Genomic DNA, 27,398 nt, shown 5'->3' with positions numbered 1-27,398 from the left:
ATTTCAATAAAACTATTAAAAGAAAGGAAGGAATGAACCAACCAAGGCACAAAGAAGTAACTTACTCAGGGTCGCAGCAAATCTGAAATAGCTTTAGAAAACAAAATCAGATACCTTGATTCCCAGAACTCTCTCACAGGATAATAATGATCCTAAGATACTAACTATTGCTAACTCTTTCCATTAACAATGTTTTGGGGGACTTCCCTGGCGGTCTGGTGGTTAAGACTGCGCTTCCACTGCAGGGTGCGTGGGTTCCCCCTGGTCGGGAACTAGGACTGCTGCATGCCATGCAGTGCGGTCCAAAAACAAAAAAAACAACACCACAGTGTTTTAGAAGGATGAACAAACAAATGGTAACAAACTAAGCAAACAAGAGAAGGTTGAAACCTAGGCCTGTAGTGGGTAGTAAGCAAAAAATCCAAAAATCAAATTAATCTGAGCCACAAAGAATGGCAAAGTATAAAGAATGCGAGGCACCAGGTATCTATAAAAGCAATGATACAAGCAGGGGTGAAAACAGGAGGATCAGGTGACAGTCTCTGTAAATAACACTTACAACCCCAGATCTCCTCTCTTACAGCATAGGGACAGGCAATTACTCCTTCCCTGACCCAAAAGAGTAAAAGTTTGTAGAACCAAAACTAAAATGGAGTCACTTATGTCAGAGACAAAATGGAGGTGGCCAATGCAGGCACATTAAAGAAAATGAAACTTTATTTAACATAACTTGCAGGAATTTACAGCTCTCCTCAGAAATCAGCAGAGGATGTCAGTCAAACTCCCAACACTGAGTCTGTTCATGCCATCTTTGGACTTCCTTATTCCCCTGTCTCAGCTATCCTGATCCAAATAAGGAAGAAGACCACTAGGCAAACAATCAGCTGAAAAAGCCAAAAATCTTCCACATTTACCCAATGAAAACCCTTTAGTCCGTGAGCAACTTGAAACTCATTGCTCCCATGGCCTTGAGTTTCCCAGCTTGCAGGTCAAAACTGTTGCAATAAACTCATATTTCTGCTTTGTTTTACTCGGTGTACAGAGTTTGGGTTTTGACAAGTTTAAGTCATATAGTGGCTAAATCACAGACGATCTGGACCTAGTAATACCAGGCATGGCAGAAGTTGGGGGCAAAGTGTCAACAGGAAAAAGGGGGATTATGGGGATTATGGGAAAATCTACATATTAAATGATGAGACTACCAGCACCTTCTCTCCCACTCAGCTACCAGAATATAGGCTGTGGGGCTGATACCTTCTGGGCAGAAGAGTAGGAGATTCATGTCTGGAGAAACTGAGCGGCCTGAGAGAAAAGACTTACAGTTACTGATATTTGACTTTAATTTATATTAATAGTTACTGATAATAAAACTCGCTAGTCAAAAATACTTGGCCATATGCTCTGTGCTCTCATTCCATTTTTTTTAAATGTCAAATTTAAATATTATTTTCTGTATTTTACAAAATCTCATTAAGCATTATGTTTATAATTGGAAAAACAATAAAATTTTTAAAATGAAGAATGAATAAGAGTCTTTGGAAATTCTGAATTCTCACAATAATATGGATCACAAATTTGGTTTCAAATTTGGTAGCAATTAACTTTTTCTTCCCAATGTTTTATTTGAAAGTTTTCAAACCTAAGGAAAAGTTAAAAGAATGACAATTGACATTCACAATTGTCAACATTTGCTTTATCTCTTTACAATACAATACATACACCACACAGATACTTTCTTTTTTTTTAGGCTGAACACTTTTCAAAATTAAGTTGCAGCTATTATGATATTTACTTCATCCCTAAATACTTTAGTGTGTATCTTCTAAGAACAAGGACACTCTCCTACATAATCACAGCACCATTACCACACTCAAGAACTTTAACATTGACAAAATACAATAATACACAGTTGTATCCTAATGTCTCCAACAGTCCCAAAGATGTCTTTTGCAGATGTTGCAGGATTCAGAAATTTTAGAATTTTATTTAGAATTTTTAGAATTATTTACAGAATTATGCAACCTTCATCACAGTCAATTTTAGAACATTTTCAGCAGCCCAGTAAGAAAACTTATATCCTTTACCAGTCATCCCCCACTTCTTCCAGTCCTAGGCAGCCACTAATTTATTTTTTGTCTCTATAGATTTGCCTGTTCTGAATATTTCATATAAATGGAATCATACAATATGTGATCTTTTGTGACTAGCTTCTTTCACTTAGCATAATGTTCTCAAGACTCATCCATGTTGTAGCTTTTTATTGCTGAATAATATTCCATTGTATGGCTATACCATATTTTATTTACTCATTCATTAACTGACAGATTCAACTGGAGCTTTAATGTCTCCTTTGTAAACAAAAATGGATAGCCAAGGATCTAAACATTTTAGAAAAATCTTTAACGTGGAAGACAAAGACCAAATCAAACATTAAATTAGAAATTCAGAGGAAAAAGAGGCAATACAGGAAGGAGAAGAAAACTTCAGAAATCTTCAATACTCTAAGATAACAGAAGATATGATATCCATTAAACAAAAATGCAAAGTTATTTTAAAAGCGAATATTGAGAGAAGACCAGGAGCTCTTATAACTTAATATGATAGGAATAATTAAAAGTTGATTGGAATACTGAAAGATAAACTTGAGGACATTTCCCAGAAGGTAAAATAAAAAATATAGAGATGGAAAATCAAAGAGAAAATATTTTACTAAGAAAATGACAGGATCAATTCAAGGGATCCAATATACAAATAATATGAGTTCTAGAAACAAAAAAGAGGGAAAATTTCCAAGAAATAGTATCAGAATAATTCCCTGAACTGAAAGACATGAGCTTCCAGACCGAAAGGGTCCCCTGAATTCTAAAACTATAATGAAAAATGGCCCACACTATCATCATGAATTTTAAAAACTAAGAATAAAGAGAAGATTTTCCAGAAACAAAAACAAGTCACATACTCAACATCAACACTGGAAGCTACAAGGAGCATTACCTTCAAAGTTCTGAAGGAAAATGATTTCCACCCTAAAATGCTATCCCTCAGCTAAACTATCAGTTAATAGAGAGGGAAACTAATATCTTTTCAGACATGCATGGCGTCATAAATTAACTCCCCACGCTCCTTTTCTCAAGAAGCTATTTTGAATGTACTCCACCAAGATAAGAAAGTAAGAAGACACGATATTTTTAAAACAGAGGCTCTACTATAGAAGAGAGGTGAAGGGAATTCCCAGGCTGATGGTAAACGCGAATTTCAGGATGAGAGTTGGGCAGCAGGGCTGGGGCGCAACCAGTCCTGAAAGAAGCAGGATGACAGAGCTCTAGCAGGGCTAGCTCCAAGGGAAAATGAAAGGAGTAAGTTACCTGACTGTGTCTGAAGCAGCAGAAAGGAGATCTCTACATAGTTCTGTTAAAGAGTCTGGGGTTGAAATAGTTAACAGGTATATAGAAAACTAAGCAAACAAAAATATAAATTACTACTCCTGGGAAAACAAAAAGTTGTAGAAGGAAAAAACATTTACTTTAGTCAGTTTACTATGTGGAGCAGCTATAAATAATATCAATATAAGTAGATATTAACCTGATAAAAATGATGATTTACCTCTACTGGGAGCATGCGGAAGGGAATAAGTATCTGTCTGGGGATACAGGAATTGCAAGAGTACTATACTAAATCATGTCTTCCACAGCAAGAAGTCAAAAGATAATATGTAGAATAAGAAAGAGTAATATATGCATGTAATTTTAAAATATAATGGTAATTACCAGAAAGAAATGAAATCAGTTGCCTCTGAAAAGAAGGAAGAGTAATTAGGAATGAGGGAGGAAGGCAGGGAACTACTGGCTGTTTCTTATAATAAGTCTTATAACACTTTGGTTTTTTAAATTATGCATTTGTATTCATGACAAAAAAAAATTACATTTTCTGAAATGCCTGGCATATAGTAAATGCTCCAAAAAAATAGAATAGGGACTCTTACCCTTTTATTTAAGTGGCATCTACATTATTATAGAGCATTTTTCTTGGGTATCATCAATGAGGCTATTTTAAGGCATTTCTGCCCAACACGTATCATCTTTGAGGATTAGAATTTTTTAAATAATTATATTTCACAAGCAATGACTCTTCCACTCTTCAACTACTCTGATAAGAAGTACCTGATCCTCAGTAAGATTCTCAGCATCCCAGTTGCTGCAACGAAGCAGAAGGGACTTGTCAAGGGGAAAGTTCAAAACAGTCTCAGCGAGTGATTTCAGGCTAAGCCCATTAGAGAGCAAATTGTTTCTACAAGAAATAAATAAAGTCATGTGTCAAAAATGGGAAAGGACAAGAACAGGCAAATCAAAAAAGGTATACAAATGGCCAATAAACAAATGACACATAATCTCACTACATCAAACCAAAGTATATACAATTTAAAAATCTATCAGATTACAGAGATTTTTTTGAAATAACTATATCTAGTATTGGTGGAACATGAAGAATCACCATCTAATCTAAAATTTGTGCACTGAACATTTGTATAACCTTTATGAAAAACAGTTTGTCAGTAAATAGCTATCAAAGTTTTGAACATGAAAATTCTGTGATTCAATAATTCTAGTAATTTATCCTAAGACAAATGTACATAAATCTATCTTCATTACAGCACTATTTATAGTAGCAAAGAACTGGAAACAACCTAACATCCTCAATAGAAGACTGGTTAAATATCCATGCAATTAAATTCCACATAGCTATTAAAAATAAGGATGGATTGCTGTGAGCGGGAGCGGGCGACGCGGAGGCTCGGAGTGCGGTCGGAGTCCAGACCTGCCGAAGCCGGGCGTGGGGCGTCAGCCTTGGGTCTCCCGGAACCATGGTGAAGTTGGGGAACAATTTCGCGGAGAAGGGCACCAAGCAGCCGCTGCTGGAGGATGGCTTCGACACCATCCCCCTGATGACGCCCCTTGATGTCAATCAACTGCAGTTCCCGCCCCTGAATAAGGTGGTCGTGAAAACTAAGACTGAATATGAACCTGACCGCAAGAAAGGCAAAGCACGTCCTCCCAAGATAGCTGAGTTCACCGTCAGCATCACCGAGGGTGTTACCGAGAGGTTCAAGAACACTCAGTGCATCCCAGAAGGCTTAGAGAGCTACTATGCAGAGCAAGACTCCAACGCCCGGGAGAAATTTTACACCGTCATCAACCACTACAACCTGGCCAAGCAGAGCATCACCCGCTCGGTGTCGCCGTGGCTGTCAGTTCTGTCGGAAGAGAAGCTCTCAGAGCAGAAGACTGAGGCTGCTGAGAAATCTGCTTAGCGAGATGGGCAGGTTCCTTACAGTGTCACTTGAAGGTAACAAAGGGACTTTGAGGGACATTTCATTAGATATAATTACCGATAATTTAGAGGTTACTCATGTATGGTGCAACTGCTTCTGTTTGATAATGCTGCTCTGCAAATACAGCTTGCTGCAGACCACCCACGGGCATAAAATCAAGTGCGTATCAGCATTGCTTAAAGAGCTCTGACACCACTTTCCATGGTAAAGAATCTTAATTTAGCGACTTTACTGGGATTTATTGGATGCTGTCAAAAAATAAATTTACACTGGGTATGCAAGGGGTTCGGACTTCAGATAAATAATGCATTTTGTGTGATTGATTTTTTTTTTAAACCACCTTGCCATTTGCAAACCTTACACCATAGCCATATCTAGAGGGATCCCTTGCTTTGCTAAGAGCAAGCTGTACTGCACGTTTTTCCCACCTCCCACCAATGGCAATAGTGCCAATGGTCAAGATGCACCATAGTGAGCATCAGAGGGAAGGAAGGAAAGATGCCATCAGGTCGCAGTTGTGCCCTCGCCTGCCCCATGCTCTCTCCTGAGTGCGCAGGCGCTGCAGCAGGTCGGCTCGGGCAGGGGTCACTGCTGCAGGCAGAACGCTGCCTCTCGGTACAGAGGGCGCCCGCTGGGCAGGGGAGCTGTGTTTCCCTCAATGCATGTGGACTGGGTCAGAGCATGTGAGGTGGGGACTCTGGGAAGAGGGGACCCTGGGCCACAGGCTGCAGAACCCGTCTCCCTGTAGCTAGTCCGTCTGCTCTGTGATGGGCTGAGTAGGAATGAAATCTACCGGCCCTTTTGTTCACATCTATTATGAATAAGTTTGCACCCACAGCCGTATTAGCTACTTAGTTTTAAATCGATTAGCTGGGTGAGAAAAGTGAAAGTGTAATTGCTGGTAAGCCAAGGCTACTTTAATTTTTATTTTGTGGGACAGATGTAACTCCTTTGATGTAAGAAACAGGCAGGAAAGGCTGGGAGGGGGGGCTGGCGTCACACCTTGCAAGTCCAATTATGACATTTTCATTCACAATCTTTGTAAGACAATATGTTTCAACCTGAATCTTGACATTAAAGTATATGTTTACAAAATTGCCAGTTAGATAAACTAAGTGTGTAAGATGATTAAATAGAAAAAAAGACATTCATGGACATTTTCTTCCATGTTATTTACATGTGTTGTTTCTGGTGGACATGTCAAAAGTTTCACTGTTTTTTTAGATCAAAAATAAATGACAAATAGTGCAAGATCTGTTGAGAACAAGCATGGTGGTCATGGCCAACTCCATTACTGTTTCCTGAAATGTGCTTCCAAAACATACAGTATATTTTATTATCAAGGGTGTTTGGAAACAATGACCATGACCTTGGAGCAGTGGGTGGGCGTAGAGTCATGGATGTTGTGAAGTTGTGCCGACGCATAAGAGCAATAACTACGTGCCAGAACTTCTTCTGTGTAGAGATATCATCTATCAGCAAATTCCAGCCCATGTCAATGCAGTGCCAAGGCAACCCTATTTGTATTTTCTAGGAGACATGTATTTTATTGACTGTAAGCTCATTCACATGTAACTTTTGACATTTTCACTCTGTGCAAATAAAGAACACAGAACGCCCCCCCCCAAAAAAAAGGATGTAGATCTATATTGATGTGAAAAGATGTCCATGATGTATTAGTTATGTAACAAGAGATTATGAAAGAAAACATGTTATGAACTCTTTATATTAATATATATATACACTACACAATAAATGTGTGTATGTGATTCTAGGTATGTGAGAGAGAGGAAGCATAAAGAGTTAACTAGAAAGATATTAATCAAATGGTAGTGATGTTATCTCTGGGTGTGGGGTTTGGGGTGATCATAAATCTTTACATTTTATATATATATATATATATATATATATATATATTTTTTTTTTTTTTTGGGCTGCGTTGGGTCTTTGTTGCTGCGCGCAGGCTTTCTCTAGTTGCAGCAAGTGGGGGCTACTCTTCGTTGCGGTGCGCGGGCTTCTCATTGCGGTGGCTTCTCTTGTTGCGAAGCACGGGCTCTAGGCGTGCGGGCTCAGTAGTTGTGGCACACAGGCTCAGTAGTTGTGGTGCATGGGCTTAGTTGCTCTGCGGCATGTGGGATCTTCCCGGACCAGGGCTTGAACCCGTGTGCCCTGCATTGGCAGGCGGGTTCTTAACCACTGCACCACCAGGGAAGTCTTACATTTTTTATACTTGAATTGGCTAGTGTTTGTGTATTACTTTTCAAATTTGAAAAATATGATAAGGCTACTTTCATTGAGGGCGCGAAGGTACAATAAAATCAAATAATCTTCTGCTCTTCAAACACTTTCTGATTCAAATAGCTGCAGAATGGTGAAAAAAATTAATTTACCCAAGGATTGGAGAGTCCAAACAAGCGCTAATGTAAAATTAAGAACACACCAGTCTACAAAAGTGGAGCTGACTTGCTGGTTACCAAGTGAGAGACGAGTGGTTTTAGAGGAGGAAGCTTGGAGGTGGAGGTTCACATCAGTGTTACTGTTACAACATGCACGATTCCCTCAGGTACTGTGGAAAATGAAATCATTATAATGATGAAGAAAAGGAAGTCCTTCCTTACAAAAACAAGCAGTAACTTGATGGATTTCATCAACCCCAAAAGGCAGCACTGACTAAAAAGTTAAAAAAAAAAAGGTCTGGGGCTTCCCTGGTGGTGCAGTGGTTGAGAATCTGCCTGCTAATGCAGGGGACACGGGTTCGAGCCCTGGTCTGGGAAGATCCCACATGCCGCGGAGCAACTAGGCCCGTGAGCCACAACTACTGAGCCTGCGCGTCTGGAGCCTGTGCTCCGCAACAAGAGAGGCCGCGATAGTGAGAGGCCCGCGCACTGCGATGAAGAGTGGCCCCCGCTTGCCGCAACTAGAGGAAGCCCTCGCACAGAAACGAAGACCCAACACAGCCAAAAATAAATAAATAAATAAATAATAATTAAAGGTGCTAATAATTAAAAAAAAAAAAAAGGTCTAGACACACTTAGGTAAAATACGTAAGGTCGTGGCTCAATTAATGGAACTTAAGAATTTGGGGGAGACAAACTTCTTCCCTTTTATTTTAAATTTTTAAAATCCTTTTATGCTTTCCTTTATATTAGTAATTATAATAGCAATGAATGTTTATTGTTAAAAATTCAGACAACAGAGAAGAGTAATGGGTGAAAAGTGAAAGTCCTCCACTCCCCACTTCCACTCCTCAGGAAGAATGACCCTTATGAGTATATTGTGGCCCCTGCAGACCTTTTTTACAGACAAACAAAAAAACAGATGGTTAGATGGAGGACCAGATACAGTTTCTTGGTATTTGTTTTGTTTTTTATTCTGCAACTTGCTCTATCACTTAATGTATCAGGGACCTCCTTCCCTGACAGTAAGCACAAACGTACTTATTACATTCTTTCTAACAGCTGTGCAATTTATCAAGCCTGGGTATTCCATAATCCTTGAAATCATTACCTCATTGAAAGACAGCACTTAGTTTTTCATTACTTAATTCCATTTAGGTCATTAGTCTTTTTTTAAACGTCCTCATTGGGAAGGTTTCACATTTTTCGAGGATGGATTAAAAACAAGATGCCACCTTTGCTACTTCAAAGTTTCACTAGGAAAAGTTCCAAAATCATATACAACAATCTCAATAATAAATTATCTTCTGCTAACATATAACAAAAATATAGAGAGTATGAAGAAAAGAGGACAGCATTACCAAGAAAATCTGTGCTCCTCTCCAAAGTCAAATGAAAGTAACTACTTACAGCAAACACCAGGAGCAGCCTATAGCTAAAAGCTGAGTATAATTCTTGCACTATAATGTCAAATTTCTTCTACTATATGTCAAAAAATTTTAATTTTACTTCTAAAGTATTCAATAATAAAATAAGAATGTTTAAAATTTTAATAAGAGTTCATTAAAAATGAAGAAGCCTGATAAATGCTTCATTCTTATTTCTAGAGAAGTTCATGGTCATATTCAGCTTTGGCCAAATTTTGTATTTTGACACTTGGCCATTCTGCATTTAGCCAGATAAGTAAGGGCACTTCTAATTTCTATATACTGAAAGAGAGGACTGTAATTGGATAGAAAGAGATCTGGAAGGACAAACCAATCAGATCATGGTGGTCCTGTAGGTGGTAGTGATGATGATGATGATGGACAGTAATAGTTGAAATTTACACAGCACTCTCTATATGTCAAACACCATTTCTAAGTTCTTTACATAGTTTAACTCGTTTAATCCTCACACCAATCCTATGAGATGGGTTGCCAAAGGTCACCTAGCTGGTAAGAGGAAGACTGGGACTCCCACCCACACAGCCTGCTCTGGAGTCAACTCCTGGCCACGATACACATGGCCTCTCATAGCAGAGTAACAGCAGGCAGCTCTGGGGAGGCGGCACCAAAGGAAGGAGGGCCTGACGAAAGGCGGCTTTTGCTGCTACACTCCAAATACTTTTACAGAGCTAAAAAAATTTTACAGTAAATATTTTCATGTATTACTTGGAAAAAAATGGATACTTCATTTATAAGAGTTTCTTTTTTTTTTTATAAGAGTTTCATTTACACAAGCCAAACTACTAAACTAAACTAAAATTTCATTTACTACTAAAAAATTAAAATAAGCATAGATTTTATTAAAATATATAAGCATAGATTTTAATCAGGCCTTCTCTTAGTTTATCAAATCCTCCAACCCTTCAATATCAGTGGCAGGGAGAAAGGCAGGGAGAGAGGCTGTTTCAGTCCACACTATTAAAATGAGGACCTGCATATATACATGAGAAGGTAACTGCCGCTTCCTTAAAAAAGGTAGAATTTCCATAGGAATAGAATTCCAAAGGAAAGGAAAATCTCTTCCTCTCAGTAAAGCATTAGGTCTACCACCATTCTGGGCCTAAAGCAGGGTCTGCACATTCATATGTTGATCAGGATGAGCTGGTGTGACAGTTGGGAGGGGTGGGGATTCTGGCAAATTGAACAAAGCATGCTCATCTGAAGAGGCTGATGCTTCCAGCCAACTGCTGCCATCTAGAACTACTGACCTAGTGTAGTCAAATCACCTAATTTTTCAAGAGAAGCCAGAAATACAGACTTTTACATTAAATCTTCTGAATTTAAACTAAAATCTCCCCAAAATATCATGCAGGACAAAAACAAAAACAAAAAATCTGCAACTCTAATTTGCCCAAGGAATCCATCAGTTTACAACCTGTAGCTTATAGAGACACCTTATTAATGTTTCATCTAAAAAGACCAAATCTAGGTAACTAAAGTTTTCCCAGAAGTTGGAATATTTCCTCACAAATTCAATATGCATCTCAGAAGCCTCTAAGCTTCTAAAGAATTTTAGAGGCTTCATTACTGAGTCTCAGTAATCTACAACTCTTGCTAAAATATTTGCCCCACAGCTACAGGAGTTCCAGTATTCATACAAACCATACCTCTGCCTCATGGCTAGGTATCTGAGGTCCAGGCACCCCTTAACGACGAGGCCATAATCTTGCAGAAGCTTGCTGGCATCTTCTGAACATCCTACTCCAACTTTTAAAATTGTGCCATCTGCCAAAATGTCCAGTAACGTTTTTGGTAGTGTCCTTCCTCCACAGATCAGCTTGGGCAAGCGAACCAAGACACAGAAGCCACTTGGAGAGGCCATTTGAAGGAGTGACAGAGGACTGGCTTTGCCTTCCGAATTCACCTGTAACAGAGGAAAACAGGGCCACAGTTCACACCCCAGCATAGGACCAAGTGCAACATGAAAGTCTGGCAAAAATGTCTAAGAGGTACAGTCTTAACTTCCCAGAGGGAACAACTGACCAGAGTTTGCCTCAAACCTAAGGATGAGCCTTTGCTAACAAATGCAATGGATTCTAAGAAGCAGGGTCTAAACAGAGGTTACTGGGGGCCCAAACATGAGCCTGAAATGAGCAGGCCATAAATAGTGACCAGCTGACACAGAGCAGCGCTGGGACACACATTGGCAGAGTCATGTGAGACACACTGGTTTTAAAAAGCTAAGGAAATAAAAGGCTAAGGAGCAGAGTGCCAAATGATGATGTACTCTTTTCATTTTCTAGACTCTTTAACATACATGTTAGTAACTTGACTCACTTACTTGTCATCACTGCCTCAAGATCCCATTTTTAAAAAGAGGTAGGAAATACAGTACTATCAATAAGTGGTATCTGCCAATATAATAAATCGTAGTAGCACAGAGTGCTTTCTCAGCATTTTATGGTCACAAATGCTGTTCATAAAAAAAATGTATATTGAGCATAAGCTAGGATTCTGATATCTTAAGAAATGAAAATAACTTTATATTTTAACTGATCTAGTTCTTATCGTTTTGATGTAATAGATAAATTGGAGAAAGTGCTTAAAGCTAAGGAAATTATTCCCAGAAAAATTTACATACAAAATTCACATTAATTAAAGGTTCCCTAAAGCTACCCACGGAACCCAGGTTAAGCATCCAATAAATTCCAATCCTTCTCATTTTCCAGGAGAGGAAATATAAGGGCTACAGATTAAACAGTTTGACTAAACATGCAGAGATAATGGCAAAGTCAGAAGTGGAACCCAAATTTCCCAATCTGTAGAATAGAGAAGAAACAGTCAAGATCAAGATCACGAAGAGTTGCTGTTAAAAACAAAATTAGGAGGGACTTCCTCCTCGACTTCTACTTCAGTGCTAAGTAAAACCACGGTTTAACTCAGAAAAGCTTTAGGATTCCCCTTCTCAGGCATTGCTTTATCATATCCTCAAATGGAAACATGCCAGTTTGATTTCCAAAGTGTCTATTTCTTGGAAGGTCAACAAGACCCAGAAGAAACTTGACAACTGGTTCCTATTCTATAACAATTCATCTGGATGTGGCCAAATCACTTTTTTTTTTATTAAAGCGTAATTCCCTCCCTCTATAATACTGGCTCTCTCCAAGAAAAAGCAGAAAATCTCTACTTCTAATATTTAGCACTGCTAATTTGACATAATACTCACTGCTAATTCCTAAGGCCAGATCTTTGAAAATCTTTTCAGTCAAGTTCCGTTGTCTAAAATACATTAAATAAATAGCTAGCTAGATAGATAAGTTGTCCTTTTAATACTGTTTCTGGATTGTGCTTAAGATCCACTGTATTATAATTAAGGTTTTTCCACTAGGAATCCAAATGTTTATGATTCCAATAGGTACCCAATTTACACTGAATGTATGATTGGAAGAACATTGCTTCTAGCAGACTCAATTTGGCTTAAAGAATAAGATATCTAGTCTTTTTTTTGGGGGGGGGCTGTGTCAGGTCTTAGTTGCAGCACATGGGATCTTCGTTGCAGCATGCGGGATCTTTAGTTGCGGCATGCAGACTTCTTAGTTGCGGCATGCAGGCTCTTAGTTGTGGCATGCAGACTCTTAGTTGTGGCATGCAAACTCTTAGTTGTGGCATGCATGCGGGATCTAGTTCTCCCACCAGGGATTGAACCCGGGCTCCCTGCATTGGGAGCGTAGAGTCTTACCCACTGGACCACCAGGGAAGTCCCAAGAATAAGATATCTAGTCTTAATTTCTTATATTTCCCCCTTTTGCCAACATCTTTTTGCCTTGACATCACTTACCACCCATGGAAAATAATGAAACCCTTGGCTTACCGACATTGTATTTAATAGGAAAAAAAAACACATTTTAATTTCGTTAGCATTATGTAATCCAGGGGTCACTGGGTTTTTTGTTTGTTTTTTGATGAGTTGACTCATAAGAAATGTTTGGGACATACACAATATATGTACATATGCATTTATAAATCATATAAATGTAGTACTATACTAACGTGTTAAGACATTATGAAATACACACGAAAGTAAAAATTTTAAATGAATGATGCCATCAATCATTGTAGACAAAATTTCTAACACTTTTTTCTGTATTTCAGTGATTCACTCACAGAGGACTGGTTTAGGGATCCTCCCACCTGAAGGCCAGTGATCATCCATTTTAGCTTCAGGGATCTTACAAATCCAGAGCAAATAAAACATTATGGAAAAGTCCATGATTCTTTAAATGACCCCACAATGACAGCAGGGAGCAAAAAATAATCTGAGACCATATTCTTGGCTGGAACAAGGTTAACCAATAAACATCCCTATCTGTGGAGTTTATGTGTCAGTTAAATTAGACCATGGCTTTGAGACAGGAATGAGCTTGTCCTGTTCAAGTGACAGAATGAAGGCTCAATGAGGCTGGAAAGTAGTAAGAGGAAGAGAAAAGGAGACAAAATCAGAGATGCTGAGAGAGGCAAGAGCATGTGAGTCCTTAAGAACACCTAAGCAATTAAGACATCTTGGTTTTATAAGAAGCAATGGAGGCTTTTCAAGCAGGGGACTGAGATGATCAGGTTAGCATTTTTAAAAGATCACTTTGCTTACTCTATGGAGAAGGGATCATAGGTATATGAGTCCAAGTAGGGAGGCCAGTCAGGAGGCTACTGCAAAGGTCCAAATAAGAGACTCTTGAGGGATGGACTAGGAAGGAAGTAGAGGAGATGTAGAGAAGTATATGGATGCAAAATCTATTTTGGAAATAACAAGGGTAATACTTTCTAAATGGAAATGAAGGGTTAATAGTAAGGAAAAAGGAGGGGACTTCAGGCAAGCCTGAAGCCTGGGCCTGCAGAAGGATGCTCTTGGGAAAATGACCTTCACTTCATTCAGTCTTTATTACACCAATTACTTTGCACCTGTTAAGCAAGGCAGTCTATAGCCAGAGACTCCAGAAAAAATCAGGCAGGAGTCAGGGGCCAGAAATCTATTTAACATCTCCCTCTCCCCAGGAGAAAGGCAATAATAGCTTCTAAAACATGGCAGAATCCTCATTTTATACAGGTGATTTATCCATGGTTACACATCACCATGGGTAACTCGGGGGAATCTGGAAACACATACCTCTATCTGGTAGAATGCTGTGTTATTTCCTGCTTTCTAGAACCACTTCTTTGAATTTCCACATATTTTGCCATTAAAGAAACTTAACATATTATAACTGCCTTTTTGTGTCTGACTTTCAATCATATCACTTCTGTTAGACAACCCTTAGCGGGGAGGACGTCTCTCTTGATTTTAATCTTAAAGGTGGAGAAGACTAGGGATAATACAGGTTTGGGAAGAAAAATCAAGAGGTCTGTTAGGAACATGTTAAGTCTGAGATGACTATTAGACATTCAAGGGAGATGTCAAGTAGACAGGTGGATGTAAAGGGCTGGAGTTCTAATTTTGAGAGTCTTCAGCCTATCAACGATATTTAAAGCTACAAAACTAGATGAGGTCACTTAGAAAAAGAATATAGATTAGAGGACATAAATTAGTGGTCCTTGGACCTGTCTGCTGACCCACAGATGTTTAATATTATATATTTTTTTTAATCTCCACATCTTAAAAACTTGTGCCAGAACTTTTAAATTGCAGTGGAGTTCACATTTTAAAAAAATCTAGAATATATCGAGTTTCTTTTTAAAGAACTGGACAATCTGGCAACACTTGGCTTGAACTGTATAGCAGCTTCCTCATTTATATAAGGCATGAATTCTCTAATTCACCATAATGTCTTCTCAACACTGAAGCCAACTGTCATTTCCCATTTATCACTGTATTTGTAAACCACTGTTTTTCCAGCAAAGAAATATTTCTCAGGATCCATGTCTCTATCAAAACTAGGAAAATGGAAGATAGATCACAGAGGCCTTGTGTTTAAAGAAAAAAGGGAGGGAGCATACTTCTTTATGAAACTGAAGAATGTTCCTATGCATTCGAAAATGCAAACAATCACTCTACATTGTTCATTTACATTTCCTGTCTGGACCTTGTAGGCATCTGAGTTTGCAGTCCCTGGGGTGGATACAGAAGAGACCAAGCCTACGTCAACTCAATATTTGGATGTGAGGTAGAAGGGGGATCAGAAAAGGAAAAAGAGGAAAGAACAGTAAGATAGGAGATAGGAGAGTATGATGGCATGAAAGCCAAAGAGAATGTCTCGTGCAGGAATTATGCAGATGCTTTTGAGAGCTAGAATAACATGAGTCCCAATAAGTGTCCACTGGACTGGAAAACAAGAAAGCCATCAACTTCATCCGTTTCAGTGGAGTAGTATGGTAGGATGTCAGATTAGAGTAGGTCGAAGAATAAATGGAGAATAGCAAATTATACCCAAACAAGTAGATGAAAAGAAATAATAAAGAGCAGAAATCAGCATAATGGAACATAAACATACAATAAAGATCAACAAAGCCAGAAGTTGGTTCTCTGAAAAGACTAATAACACTGATAAACCCATGGAAGGAGTAATCAAGAAAAAAAAAGAGAAGCCAATAAGCATTGTCAAAAATGTCCTTCCATATCCATCAGATAGGAAAAAAAAAAAAGTCACTGGATATTATAAACAAGTATATGCCTGTAATTTAAAATTTTGAAAGAAGACATATTTAGATGAAAAATAAAATTTATCAAAACAGACATGAAGAAATAGAAAATATGAATAGCCCCAACACTATTTTAAAAATTGTATTCATAATTCAAAAACTTCCCTCAAAAGAAAACTCCAGATGGCTTCACCAGTAGATTCTAATCAAACATTTAAGGAAAAAAGAATGACAATCTTACACAAACTCTTCCAGAGAACACAAAAACAAGGAACAGCCCTAACTTGTATGAGGCCAGCATAACATTTTAATCAAAATCTGACAAGGTCATTTCTAGAAAGGAAAATTATAAGCCAATATCACTCATGAATATAGATTATTTTTAAAACACTAGTAAAGTGAATTTAGCAATGTATAAGGAGAATAAGACATCATGACCAAGTTGGATTTATTCCAGGAATTCAAAAATCAATGTATTTTCACCACAAGAACAGAATAAAGGAGAAAAACTACATACTCATCTCAAGAAATTCAGAAAAGGCACTTAATAAAATTCAACAACTATTCATAATTTAAAAAAAACTTTTTTAAAATTGAAGTATAATTGATTTACAATATTGTGTTAGTTTCAGGTGTACAGCAAAGTGATTGTTTTATATATATATGTATATATGTATATATATATTTCAAATTATTTTCCATTATAGGTTATTATAAGATATTAAATCTAGTTCCCTGTGCTATACAATAAATCCTTGTTGCTTATCTATTTTATGTATAATAGTTTATATCTGTTAATCTCATACTCCTAGTTTATCCCTCCTCCACCCCCTTTCCCCTTTGTTAATCATAAGTTTGTTTTCTATGTCTGTGAGTCTATTTCTGTTTTGTATATAGATTCATTTATCATTTTTAGATTCCACATATAAGTGATATCCTATTAATATTTGTACTTCTCTGTCTGACTTACTTTACTTGGTATGATATTCTCTAGGTCCATTCTTGCTGCTGCAAATGACAATATCTCATTCTTTAAAAAAAAAAAAAAAACTCTTGGGAATTCCCTGGTGGTCCAGTGGTTAGGACTCCACACTTTCACTGCCAAGAGCCCGGGTTCAGTGCCTGATCAGGGAACTAAGATTCCATAAGCTGCGTGGCGCAGCCAAAACAAAACAAAACAAAACAAAAAAACTCTTAAGAAACCAAGAATAGAATTGAATGTATTTCATCTGTAAACAAACCTACTAAAGATATCGTACTCAATATGAAAATGTTGAAAGCTGTCATTCTGAGATAGAGAATAAGTCAAGGATGCCTACTGTCACCACTCATACTGAGCACTATATTGAGATCCTCGCCAGTTCAGCAAGGCAGGAAAAGAAATACAAAGTGTAAGGACTGGAAAAAAAATTGTCACTTCACAGATAATATAATAGTTTATATACAAACCCAAAAGAATCTACAAGTAATTAGAATTAATAAGTGAGTTTAGTAAGTTCCTCAGTAAAAGAGAAATACATATAAAGTTACATTTCTATATACCAGAAAGAAACACAACTTTTTAAAATAATTAATTTATTTACTTATTTATTTTTGGCTGCGTTGGGTCTTCATTGCTGCGTGTGGGCTTTCCCTAGTTGTAGTGAGTGGGGGCTACTCTTTGTTGCGGTGCGCAGGCGTCTCATTGCGGTGGCTTCTCTTGTTGCGGGGTACGGGCACCAGGTGCGCAGCCTTCAGTATTTGCGGCGCATGGGCTTAGTTGCTCCACGGCATGTGGGATCTTCCCGGACCAGGGCTCGAACACGTGTCCCCTGCACTGGCAGGCGGATTTTTAACCACTGCACCACCAGGAAAGACACACATCATTTTTTTTTTTTTTTTTTAAATAAAGCCCTTTTTTTTTTTTATTTTTATTTATTTATTTATGGCTGTGTTGGGTCTTCGTTTCTGTGCGAGGGCTTTCTCTAGTTGTGGCAAGTGGGGGCCACTCTTCATCGCGGTGCGCGGGCCTCTCACTATCGCGGCCTCTCTTGTTGCGGAGCACAGGCTCCAGACGCGCAGGCTCAGCAATTGTGGCTCACGGGCCCAGTTGCTCTGCGGCATGTGGGATCTTCCCAGACCAGGGCTCGAACCCGTGTCCCCTGCATTCGCAGGCAGATTCTCAACCACTGCGCCACCAGGGAAGCCCCCACATCATTTTTTAAGATTTCATTTAAAACAGAATATTTTTAAATCACAGAAAACTACAAATATATTATTAAGAGAAGTTAAAGATCTAAATAAATATTCTTAGATTATAAAACTCAATATTGGAAAGAAGTCAATTCCCCACAAACTGATCTATTGATCCAATGCAATCTTTTTTTTTTTTTTTTTTTTTTTTTAAATTTTATTTATTTATTTATTTATGGCTGTGTTGGGTCTTCGTTTCTGTGCGAGGGCTTTCTCTAGTTGTGGCGAGCGGGGGCCACTCTTCATCGCAGTGCGCGGGCCTCTCACTGTCGCGGCCTCTCTTGTTGCGGAGCACAGGCTCCAGACGCGCAGGCTCAGTAGCTGTGGCTCACGGGCCTAGTTGCTCCGTGGCATGTGGGATCTTCCCAGACCAGGGCTCGAACCCGTGTCCCCTGCATTGGCAGGCAGATTCTCAACCACTGAGACACCAGGGAAGCCCGATCCAATGCAATCTTAATCAAAATATCAAGAAATTATTTTTGGTAGAACCTGAAAAGCTGATTCTAAAATGTATAAGGAAATGCAAAGGACCAAGACTATCCAAGACCCTCCGGGAAAAAAACAAGATAGAAAGTCTTGCTGTGGCAGATATCAACAGTCATTATAAAGCAACAGTAACTAAGACAGTTTGTGATCACTGGTGGAAGAATAGAAAAATAGACTACTAAAGTGTCCAGAAATAGATCTATTCCTATAGAGATACCTGTTTTGGGACTTCCCTGGTGGCGCAGTGGTTAAGAATCCGCCTGCCAATGCAGGGCACACGGGTTCGAGTCCTGGTCCGGGAAGATCCCACATGCCGCAGAGCAACTAAAAGCCCGTGCACCCCAACTACTGAGCCTGCACTCTAGAGCCCACGAGCCACAACTAGTGAGCCCGCGTGCCACAACTACTGAAGCCCGCGTGCCTAGAGCCTGTGCTCCACAACCAGAGAAGCCACTGCAACGAGAAGCCCATGCACCGCAACGAAGAGTAGCCCCAGCTCGCCACAACTAGAGAAAGCCCACACCCAGCAACAAAAACCCAACGCAGACAAAAAAATAAATAAATAAATAATTTATTTTAAAAAAGAAAATGAAAAAAAGAGATACCTGTTTTATAGTAAAGTGGCATTGCACAGCAGTGAGATTTATCTTTTCAATCAGTGGTGCTAGGACAATTGGATATCCATAAGAGGAAAAAATGAAACTCAACCCTACCTCACATCATACACACACACACAAAAAAATCAATTCCAGATAGATTATAAATCTAAATATGCAATGTTAAAACCACAAAACTTGGGCTTCCCTGGTGGCGCAGTGGTTAAGATTCCACCTGCCAATGCAGGGGACACAGGTTCGAGCCCTGGTCCGGGAAGATCCCACATGCCATGGAGCAACTAAGCCCGTGCGCCACAACTACTGAAGCCCGCACACCTAGAGCCCGTGCTCCGCAACAAGAGAAGCCACCGCAGTGAGAAGCCCACGCACCATAATGAAGAGTAGCCCCCGCTCCCCGCAACTAGAGAAAGTCTGTGCGCAGCAACAAAGACCCAACACAGCCAAAAAAAACAAAAAAACAAAAAGACTGGTAAGAATCTGAAAAAGAATTTATTGATGTCTCTCTGTAAGTGAATCAAATGGAGGTACAGCAGCAAGAAACACAGCACTGAAAATCAGATATATACCATTATAAAAATAAATTCCAAAAAAAGACACAGAGAGAAATTATTACAGAATTCGTTCGGGGCTGTGATGCAACCTGGACAGACCACATCTAGACCCACGGCTGGATGGGACCTAAGGCTGGACACTCGTGGGGCTGAGAGGCTTGGTGAGGATGGGCCAGCAAATGCAGCCCCTTTAGAGTACTACTTCCTGGTCCCCATTCCATGGGTCCCAAATCTCCAGGTGCTGGGGACCCTTCCTACAGCTAAAACATGCATGGGACACCCAGAGGATGGTACACCGGCTGATCGGGAAGAGTTTGGAAAAGGCACCTCATCTCCTCATCTCCTGGTGGTCGGCTTCCCCCCTCCAGCCTCTTTCCTAACAATCTCCCCACCTGGGGCAGTCAGCACCTTCAACATCCTGTTTCGCACAGTTTGGAATTTGTCCGGAGGATGAAGCGGAAGGGGACAAACCAATGAGAGACAAGCCCTAGTTGTTTGGACAGGCACATGCCACTTTAATTTCCAATCAGGAAGAGGAACTGACCAAAGGCTCAGCTTGCCCCCGGAACCAGAATAGGGCTTGAAGCAATCCTGCTGTTTTGTGGCCAGTTCCCAAAACAACAAGTTGAAAAATGGAGCTCAGGGGCACTGCAATTCAAACCTGCAGGGCTGTAAATGATACCTATCATCAAAAAATGTCTTGAGGTAAGTCATCGAAAAGGACTTGTAAGCAAGGCAGAATTGCAGGAAAGGGATTTCAAGAGGTAGATTGAACCTGCCATTAAAGCACATGAAAAGTGGCTGAACTTCGCCAGTGATGCAGTTGGCCAAAAAGGGCGTATGCGTTTTTCCTGATATTCAGGAAAAACGCATACGCCCTTTTTGGCCAACCAAACAGGTAGACAATGCAAATCAATACTACAAAGAGGTATCACTTCGCATCAGTCAGAAGGGCCATCCTCACAAAGTGTAAAAACCAGAAATGCAGGACAGTGCGTGGAGAAGGGGAAGCCCTGTTATGCTGATGGTGGGAATGTAAATTGCCAACGGCCACTCTGGAGAAGTGTATTGTGTTTAATAAAAAATCTAAAAACAGAGCTACAGGGACTTCCCTGGTGGTGCAGTGGTTAAGAATCCGCCTGCCAATGCAGGGGATATGGGTTCGAGCCCTGGTCCGGGAAGATCCCACATGCCACGGAGCAACTAAGCCTGTGCGCCACAACTACTGAGCCTGCGTGCCACAACTACTGAAGCCCACATGCCTAGAGCCCGTGCTCTGCAACATGAGAAGCCACCGCTATGAGAAACCTGCGCACCGCAACGAAGAGTAGCCCCCACTCGCCGCAACTAGAGAAAGCCCGTAGGCAGCAACGAAGACCTAGCGCAGCCAAAAAAAAAAAAAAAAAAAAAAAAAAAACAGAGCTACAGAGCATACGGCACTTCCACTCATGGGCGTATATCTTGGGAAAACCAAAAATCCACAGGACACAGGCATCCCAACGTTTAGTGCTGCTCTGTTTACAAGAGCCTCGACTTGGATACAACATAAATGTGCTTGGAAGGAAAAAATGGATAAAGAAGATGTGGTACTTATGTACGATGGAATATTACTCAGCCAGGAAATCAATGAAATAAGGCCAGTTGCAGCAACTCGGGTGGACTTAGGTACAATCATTCTAAGTGACATAAGTCAGACAGAAAAAGAGACTTATCATAAGTTATCACTTATAGGTGGAATCTAAAAATGGCTACACATGAACTAAATTACAAAACAGAAACAGAGTCACACATTTAGGGTTTCCCTGTTGGTGCAGTGGTTAAGAATCCACCTGCCAATGCAGGTGACACGGGTTCGAGCCCTGGTCCGGGAAGATCCCATATGCCGCAGAGCAACTAAGCCCATGCGCCACAAATACTGAGCCTGTGCTCTAGAGCTCGTGAGCCACAACTACTGAGCCTGCGTGCCACAACTACTGAAGCCCGCACGCCTAGAGCCCGTGCTCTGCAACAAGAGAAGCCACTGCAAGCCCGCACACCGCAACGAAGAGTAGCCCCCACTTGCCACAATCAGAGAAAGCCTGCGTGCAGGAACAAAGACCAAACGCAGCCAAAAATAAATAAATAAAATAAGTAAATTTATGTATTAAAAAAAAACCCCATAGAACTCCAAGAAAATAACATAGGAGAGTATATTCACGATTAGGGATAAGGTAAGATTTGTTACACAGCACTATACAGATCTTCTGATCATCAAGCTTTAACAATAAAAGAATGTAAAGGCAATCCACAGAATGGAGGAAGACATTTAACTCACAAAGGGTCCATAACCAAAATATATAAAGAACTATAAATCAGTAAGAAAAAGACAACTCGATAGAAAAAGAGTCAAGAGACTTGAACAAGTACTCCAGAAAAGAAGATATCAAAATGATCAATAAAATATAGAAAGATGCTCAATCTCAGTACTGGTCAGGGACATGCAAATTAAAACCACAATGAAATATTACTACACATCCATTAGGATGGCTAAAATTTTAAAATCTGACAGTACCAAATGTGGACAAGGATATAAGACAAAGGGAATTCTCATACAGTCTTGGTGAGAGATTAAATTAGTAGAACCACTTCTGAAAACAGCTAGAAACAATGGGTACACTCATTACTACTGATGAGGGTAAACTAGTTAAAACCACCTTGGAAAACAATTTGGCATTATTTATAAAAGTTAAAGATATATATACAAACTCTGTGACCTAGAACTCCACTCATAGATACATACGCCCAATAATAATAAGTGCATTTGTTCACTGCAGCATTCTTTGTAAGAGCCCCAAACTGTACACAACCCAAAAGTCCATCAATATTAGAATGGATGAATAAATCATGATATATTTACACAATGGACATATGGCAATGAATCACAGTCACACACAACATGGGTAAATCTCACAAACATAATGTTGAACAAAAGAAGCCAGACACAAAATACACACTTGATAGTTTCATTTACGTTCAATTTAAAAGACAGACAAAACTCAATTATTGTGCCTAGGCATGCATGTTTAAGTAGTAAAAGTATAAAGAAAAACACGACAGTAAATACCATAAAATCAGGATAATAGTAACCCTTGGTGGGAGGACAGTGATTACTAGGGGTCACAAGGGGAGCTTCTGGGGTACTAGCAAATTCTGTTTCTTGACCTAGTTTCCAGTTACACAGCTGTTCTCTTTAGTGAAATCATTTAGCTCTTTGTTTTTGTTTCAGGCACTTTTTTTTCTTTTTTTTTTTTTTTAAACTTATTTATTTATTTATTTATTTATTTATTTATTTTTGGCTGTGTTGGGTCTTCGTTTCTGTGCGAGGGCTCTCTCCAGTCGCGGCAAGTGGGGGCCACTCTTCATCGCGGTGCGCGGGCCTCTCACTATCGCGGCCTCTCCTGTTGCGGAGCACAGGCTCCAGACGCGCGGGCTCAGTAATTGTGGCTCACGGGCCCAGCCGCTCCGCGGCATGTGGGATCTTCCCAGACCAGGGCCCGAACCTGTGTCCCCTGCATTAGCAGGCAGACTCTCAACCACTGCACCACGAGGGAAGCCCCAGGCACTTTTCTTGATGTGATTTATTTCACAATAAAAATGGTTAAAAAAAAAAAGACTCAAGGGGTAAGTTAAATAGCAGATTACACAAAACTAAAGAAAGAAAAAGGGAACTATAAAAGAGACCTGAAGAAATTGTGCAGAATGAATCCAGAGAGACTAAGATATGTTAAATATAAAAGAGATTACCAGACATGTAGGAGAGCAGAAAAAGTTCAGAATATAGCTGATCTAATTCTAGCAAGAAAGAAGAAGGAAAAAAAAAAAGGAAGAAGAAGAAGGTGAAAGAGGAGGGGTAGGAAGAAGAGGAGGAGGAGGAGGAGGAAGAGGAGGAGAAGAAAAAACAGGGTAAAGGCAATCTTCAAAGAGAATTTAAAAATTGATATATGATACCAATCCTTACATCCAGGATATCTCTCTGAATCCCAAGCAGGAAATACAGAAAGAGAAAAACACTAGTCTCATGAGAGCGAATCTTCAGAACCAGCAACTCAAAAAGATCTTAAAAGGAGCTACCAAAAATTAGATTACCTATAAAGAATCAACATTTACACTCACAGTTATTTTCAACAGCAACAAAGGAAGCCAGAAGAAAGTGGAATGCGATCTTGAAAATGATAAGCTGCTAAACTAGAATTTCATATCCAGTGAAAATATCTTCAAAGATCAAAAGCAAAATAAGGACACTTTCAAAACAGTAATAATTACGTTTACTATCAATGACCCCTCAAGAAATGAACTTCTAAAGGACAACCTTAAAGAGAATGATGCCAGAAAGTTCTGAGATATAAGGAAAGATGAGCAAAGAAAAAGGTAAACACTTTGGTAAATTGAAACAAATACTGACTGTGTAAAACAAGAACAAAAACAATAACTAAGCAAATACTTACACAAAAGTGAATGAAAGAGAAAACGAATCAGAAATGGAAGAATGAAAAGAAGGAGGATGGATGAAAGTTCTTCTGTGGCAGCAATCAGAGAAATGCAATCACACCTGAAGGGAATGTGGCATCAGAAGAAGTTCAATATATTCCAAAGCCATAAGGAGCTGGGTTTTGGATTATTTGCCACTTTAACTTACTCTGCTACAGCAATTAAACATATTATTAAATCGATTGCATTACTATTCACTTCAGACTACCCCGTTGTTGCTGCAGTTATACTTCACTTGGTAGGATAATCAAGGTGTTGGGCAAATGTGAGTTTTCCTAATCTACTAAAGCTCACTGTTTACTAATGTTTTCTTTTATGGTTGTTGGTGTAAATATGTCTAAAATGATATAGAAATATGTTTATTTCTAAAATGATATAATTCTTATACACAATAAACAAAAGGTGCCCAATCCTTTCCTGATGGCCCAAGGTCATTGGTATAAACTACTACTGCTATTGCTGATATAAAGAAATACCCTCGAGAACTCCCTGGCGGTCCAGTGGCTAAGACTCCACACTTTCAAGCAGAGGGCGCAGGTTCAATCCCTGGTCAGAGAACTAAGATCCCGCAAGCCGTGCAGTGCACGGTCAAAAAAGAAAAAAAAGAAATACCCTCAGTAGCTCCGTAAGGCCTTATGTGACTACTAAACTTTTCCCACACTGTCAGGTGTTCTCTTCTTGGTCATCATTGTACTGGCATCTTTAGCTCCTCCTACCAACCTGTGATCTGATTTTGTGGCAGCAATTCTGCTTAGGGCCTCTTTCGATTACATTTCCTGGCTCTTGACTGTATTCCAGATACCCAGAAGACATAGATCACAGAATTTTGGCAAGGTATTATGCTGAATTAATAAGAGATGATTACTGTGACTTATTTATATTTTGTAGTATCTTCTGTTGCAAGGAGATTAAAGTTCACTCTGTGAATCAGAATGACAGAAGAGTAGGTGTACCATATTATCCTCGTCACAACTATGTAACAACTCCCCCAAAGTAATAGCTATTAGAAAAATTAACCCATGGTTAAGGAAGACCAGCTCAAATGCTGGTTACTAGCTTCATAGCCTTGGGCAAGTAACTAAACCTTTTAACACTTCCTATCTGTAAAGAAATAATAACAGTATCTTCCTACAAAGGATTATTGTCAAAATTAAATGAGATAATGAAAGAAAAAACAACATAATACCTGGCTTAGAGTAAATAGTGTCTAGCATTTAAACTATTATCTTTTTAAATCCCAATTTGTGTAATAAACACATTTAACTAGACCTCCTTAACTATCTTCTCCATGGCATCCTATGAAAATACTACTAAAAATATTAACAGTAGCTAATATTTAATGAGCAATTACTCTCTGTTAAAATTGTGCTGAAGCCTATATAGGGATTATCTATTTGAATCCTTAAAAAAGCCCTGGGCGGTAGTTACCATTACACCCCTGCTACAGATAAGTACACTGAGGCTCAAAGAGGTTAAGTACTGTTCAAGTTCACAGAATAAGTGGTGAAAATGGACTCATGTAGCTCAGACTCCAGAATCCATGATTATAAGCACTCCCCTATCCTGAGAAGAGAAGCCGCTTCTCCTTCTGCTAAAATCTATTTACAAATAAATTGAGAACAAGCTAATTCTCCTTTAATCTTATCCTCTATTTGACTATTCAAGGTCCCTAGCTGGAAAAGCAGAAAAGATACGTTACGTTTTTGCTTTTTAACTTACCCACTCACAGTCGATTCCAAGCACTGGAAAATCTTCTAACTCACTCCTAAGCAAGGGCTCAATTTGATCCCACTCCGCCTCCTGAGACACAGTCACCACCTTTGCTCCAAGGATCCTCTCTTCCCACGAGGCTCTGGGGGCACTGGAATGCGGCTGGTCCTCTACTGGAGCGGGCCGCTCTCTCCTGCCTGGCACTTTCTGCTGCTGCTGTGGCAGCTGCTTCTGGGTTACATGACTTGCTTTACTCCTCCGGCGCTGGATGCCTTTCCACAGGACAAACCCCCCGACAGCCATACCAAGAACGGTGGTCACTGTCCAAGCCACTAAGTGTTTAGACATCTTCAACTTTTCTGTTGTTTAGGAAAGCATATCGCTAATCCCACAATCTGCAAAACAAATGGCAACAATATATTCACATACAGAATTTAAAGCTCCACGGACACAAGTCCCCCACCACCACCCCGCAAAAAATGTTGCATTCACAATCCATGTGCTCACAAACTAAAAAAATTGCAACAAATTTCCACATGAAACAGTGATATTTTAAATTTTTTCCCCCTTTTGTATGTCCTGTACTCCACCTCTGTCTCCATCCAAGAAAGACCCCCTGCCCTCTACCAGTTGCCCAGGGCTCTCTTAATCCTATAAAATCACATCAATCAAAACAGAATAAACTAGACTCTTACTTCCACTTGCTGATTTACTGTGAGTAAATTTTAGTTAATGGATCTTCCTCAGGGTGTTTGTGTTTGAACCTTCAATCTCTAAGAGTTGAACGGAAACGTCTGCTTTGCAATTTAAAAAAAATCTAGGGCTTCCCTGGTGGTGCAGTGGTTAAGAGTCTGCCTGCCAATGCAGGGACATGGGTTCGAGCCCTGGCCCGGTAAGATCCCACATGCCGCGGAGCAACTGGGCCCATGCGCCACAACTACTGAGCCTGCTCTCTGGAGCCCGCACGCCACAACTACTGAGCCCACGAGCCACAACTACCGAGCCTGCGAACCTACAGCCCGTGCTCTGCAACAAAGAGAAGCCACCACAGTGAGAAGCCCTCGCACCGCAACGAAGAGTAGCCCCTGCTCGCCACAACTAGAGAAAGCCCGTGAACAGCAATGAAGACCCAACGCAGCCAAAAAGAAAGAAATAAAAATTTTAAAAAATCTAATCATCAGCAAGTGGTAGGGGGACTTTTACTTTTCTAGGAGGCGTGGCTGGTGAGGGATGGAGCAAACAGGCTTGAGTACACATGGATTTTCCGTTGCTCTAGACGTCTCGGTAGTTCTCCGTGGAAACACACTCAGTTATTGAGGGTAAGCTAGGGCAGTACAAAAGGGAAGACAGGACTAGAAAAGAAAAAGAAAAGAACAGCACTTAGAAATCCAGGATGTTCAGGAGGAGGTTGCAAATTGAAATGTCCACAGGGTCCAAACAGGATAACATAAATAAGTGAAGCAAGCAAAGTGCAAGAGAAAACTGACACAGAC

General features: G+C 39.7%; 2 protein-coding genes across 6 annotated transcripts in view; one reads left to right on the top strand and one right to left on the bottom strand.

The window, feature by feature from the left end:
- EXD2 (exonuclease 3'-5' domain containing 2) overlaps positions 1 to 27,398 on the bottom strand; it is a 98,004-nt gene that overhangs the window by 12,579 nt on the left and 58,027 nt on the right. For 2 of the 5 annotated variants that reach the window (XM_036844404.1, XM_036844405.1), the window contains exons 2-5: positions 27,109 to 27,257; positions 25,915 to 26,300; positions 10,820 to 11,076; positions 4,161 to 4,287 (exon numbers count right to left, since the gene is read on the bottom strand). In XM_036844404.1, coding sequence (XP_036700299.1) covers positions 4,161 to 4,287; positions 10,820 to 11,076; positions 25,915 to 26,253 — 723 coding nt within the window. In that variant the 5' untranslated portion in view covers positions 26,254 to 26,300; positions 27,109 to 27,257. The remainder of the gene's footprint in view (positions 1 to 4,160; positions 4,288 to 10,819; positions 11,077 to 25,914; positions 26,301 to 27,108; positions 27,258 to 27,398) is intronic. The other 3 variants (XM_036844408.1, XM_036844406.1, XM_036844409.1) reach the window with 2 other exon arrangements.
- Positions 4,751 to 5,722, top strand: LOC118890943 (neuronal vesicle trafficking-associated protein 1-like). The gene has a single exon (XM_036844410.1). The coding sequence runs from the start codon at positions 4,862 to 4,864 to the stop codon at positions 5,306 to 5,308; it is 447 nt and encodes a 148-aa protein (XP_036700305.1). The 5' UTR covers positions 4,751 to 4,861; the 3' UTR covers positions 5,309 to 5,722.

The sequence above is a fragment of the Balaenoptera musculus genome, chromosome 2 (assembly GCF_009873245.2).
Source record: "Balaenoptera musculus isolate JJ_BM4_2016_0621 chromosome 2, mBalMus1.pri.v3, whole genome shotgun sequence".
Classification (NCBI taxonomy): domain Eukaryota; kingdom Metazoa; phylum Chordata; class Mammalia; order Artiodactyla; family Balaenopteridae; genus Balaenoptera; species Balaenoptera musculus.
Note: the sequence above shows the minus strand (reverse complement) of the source record. Positions and strands in the feature narration are given on the sequence as shown.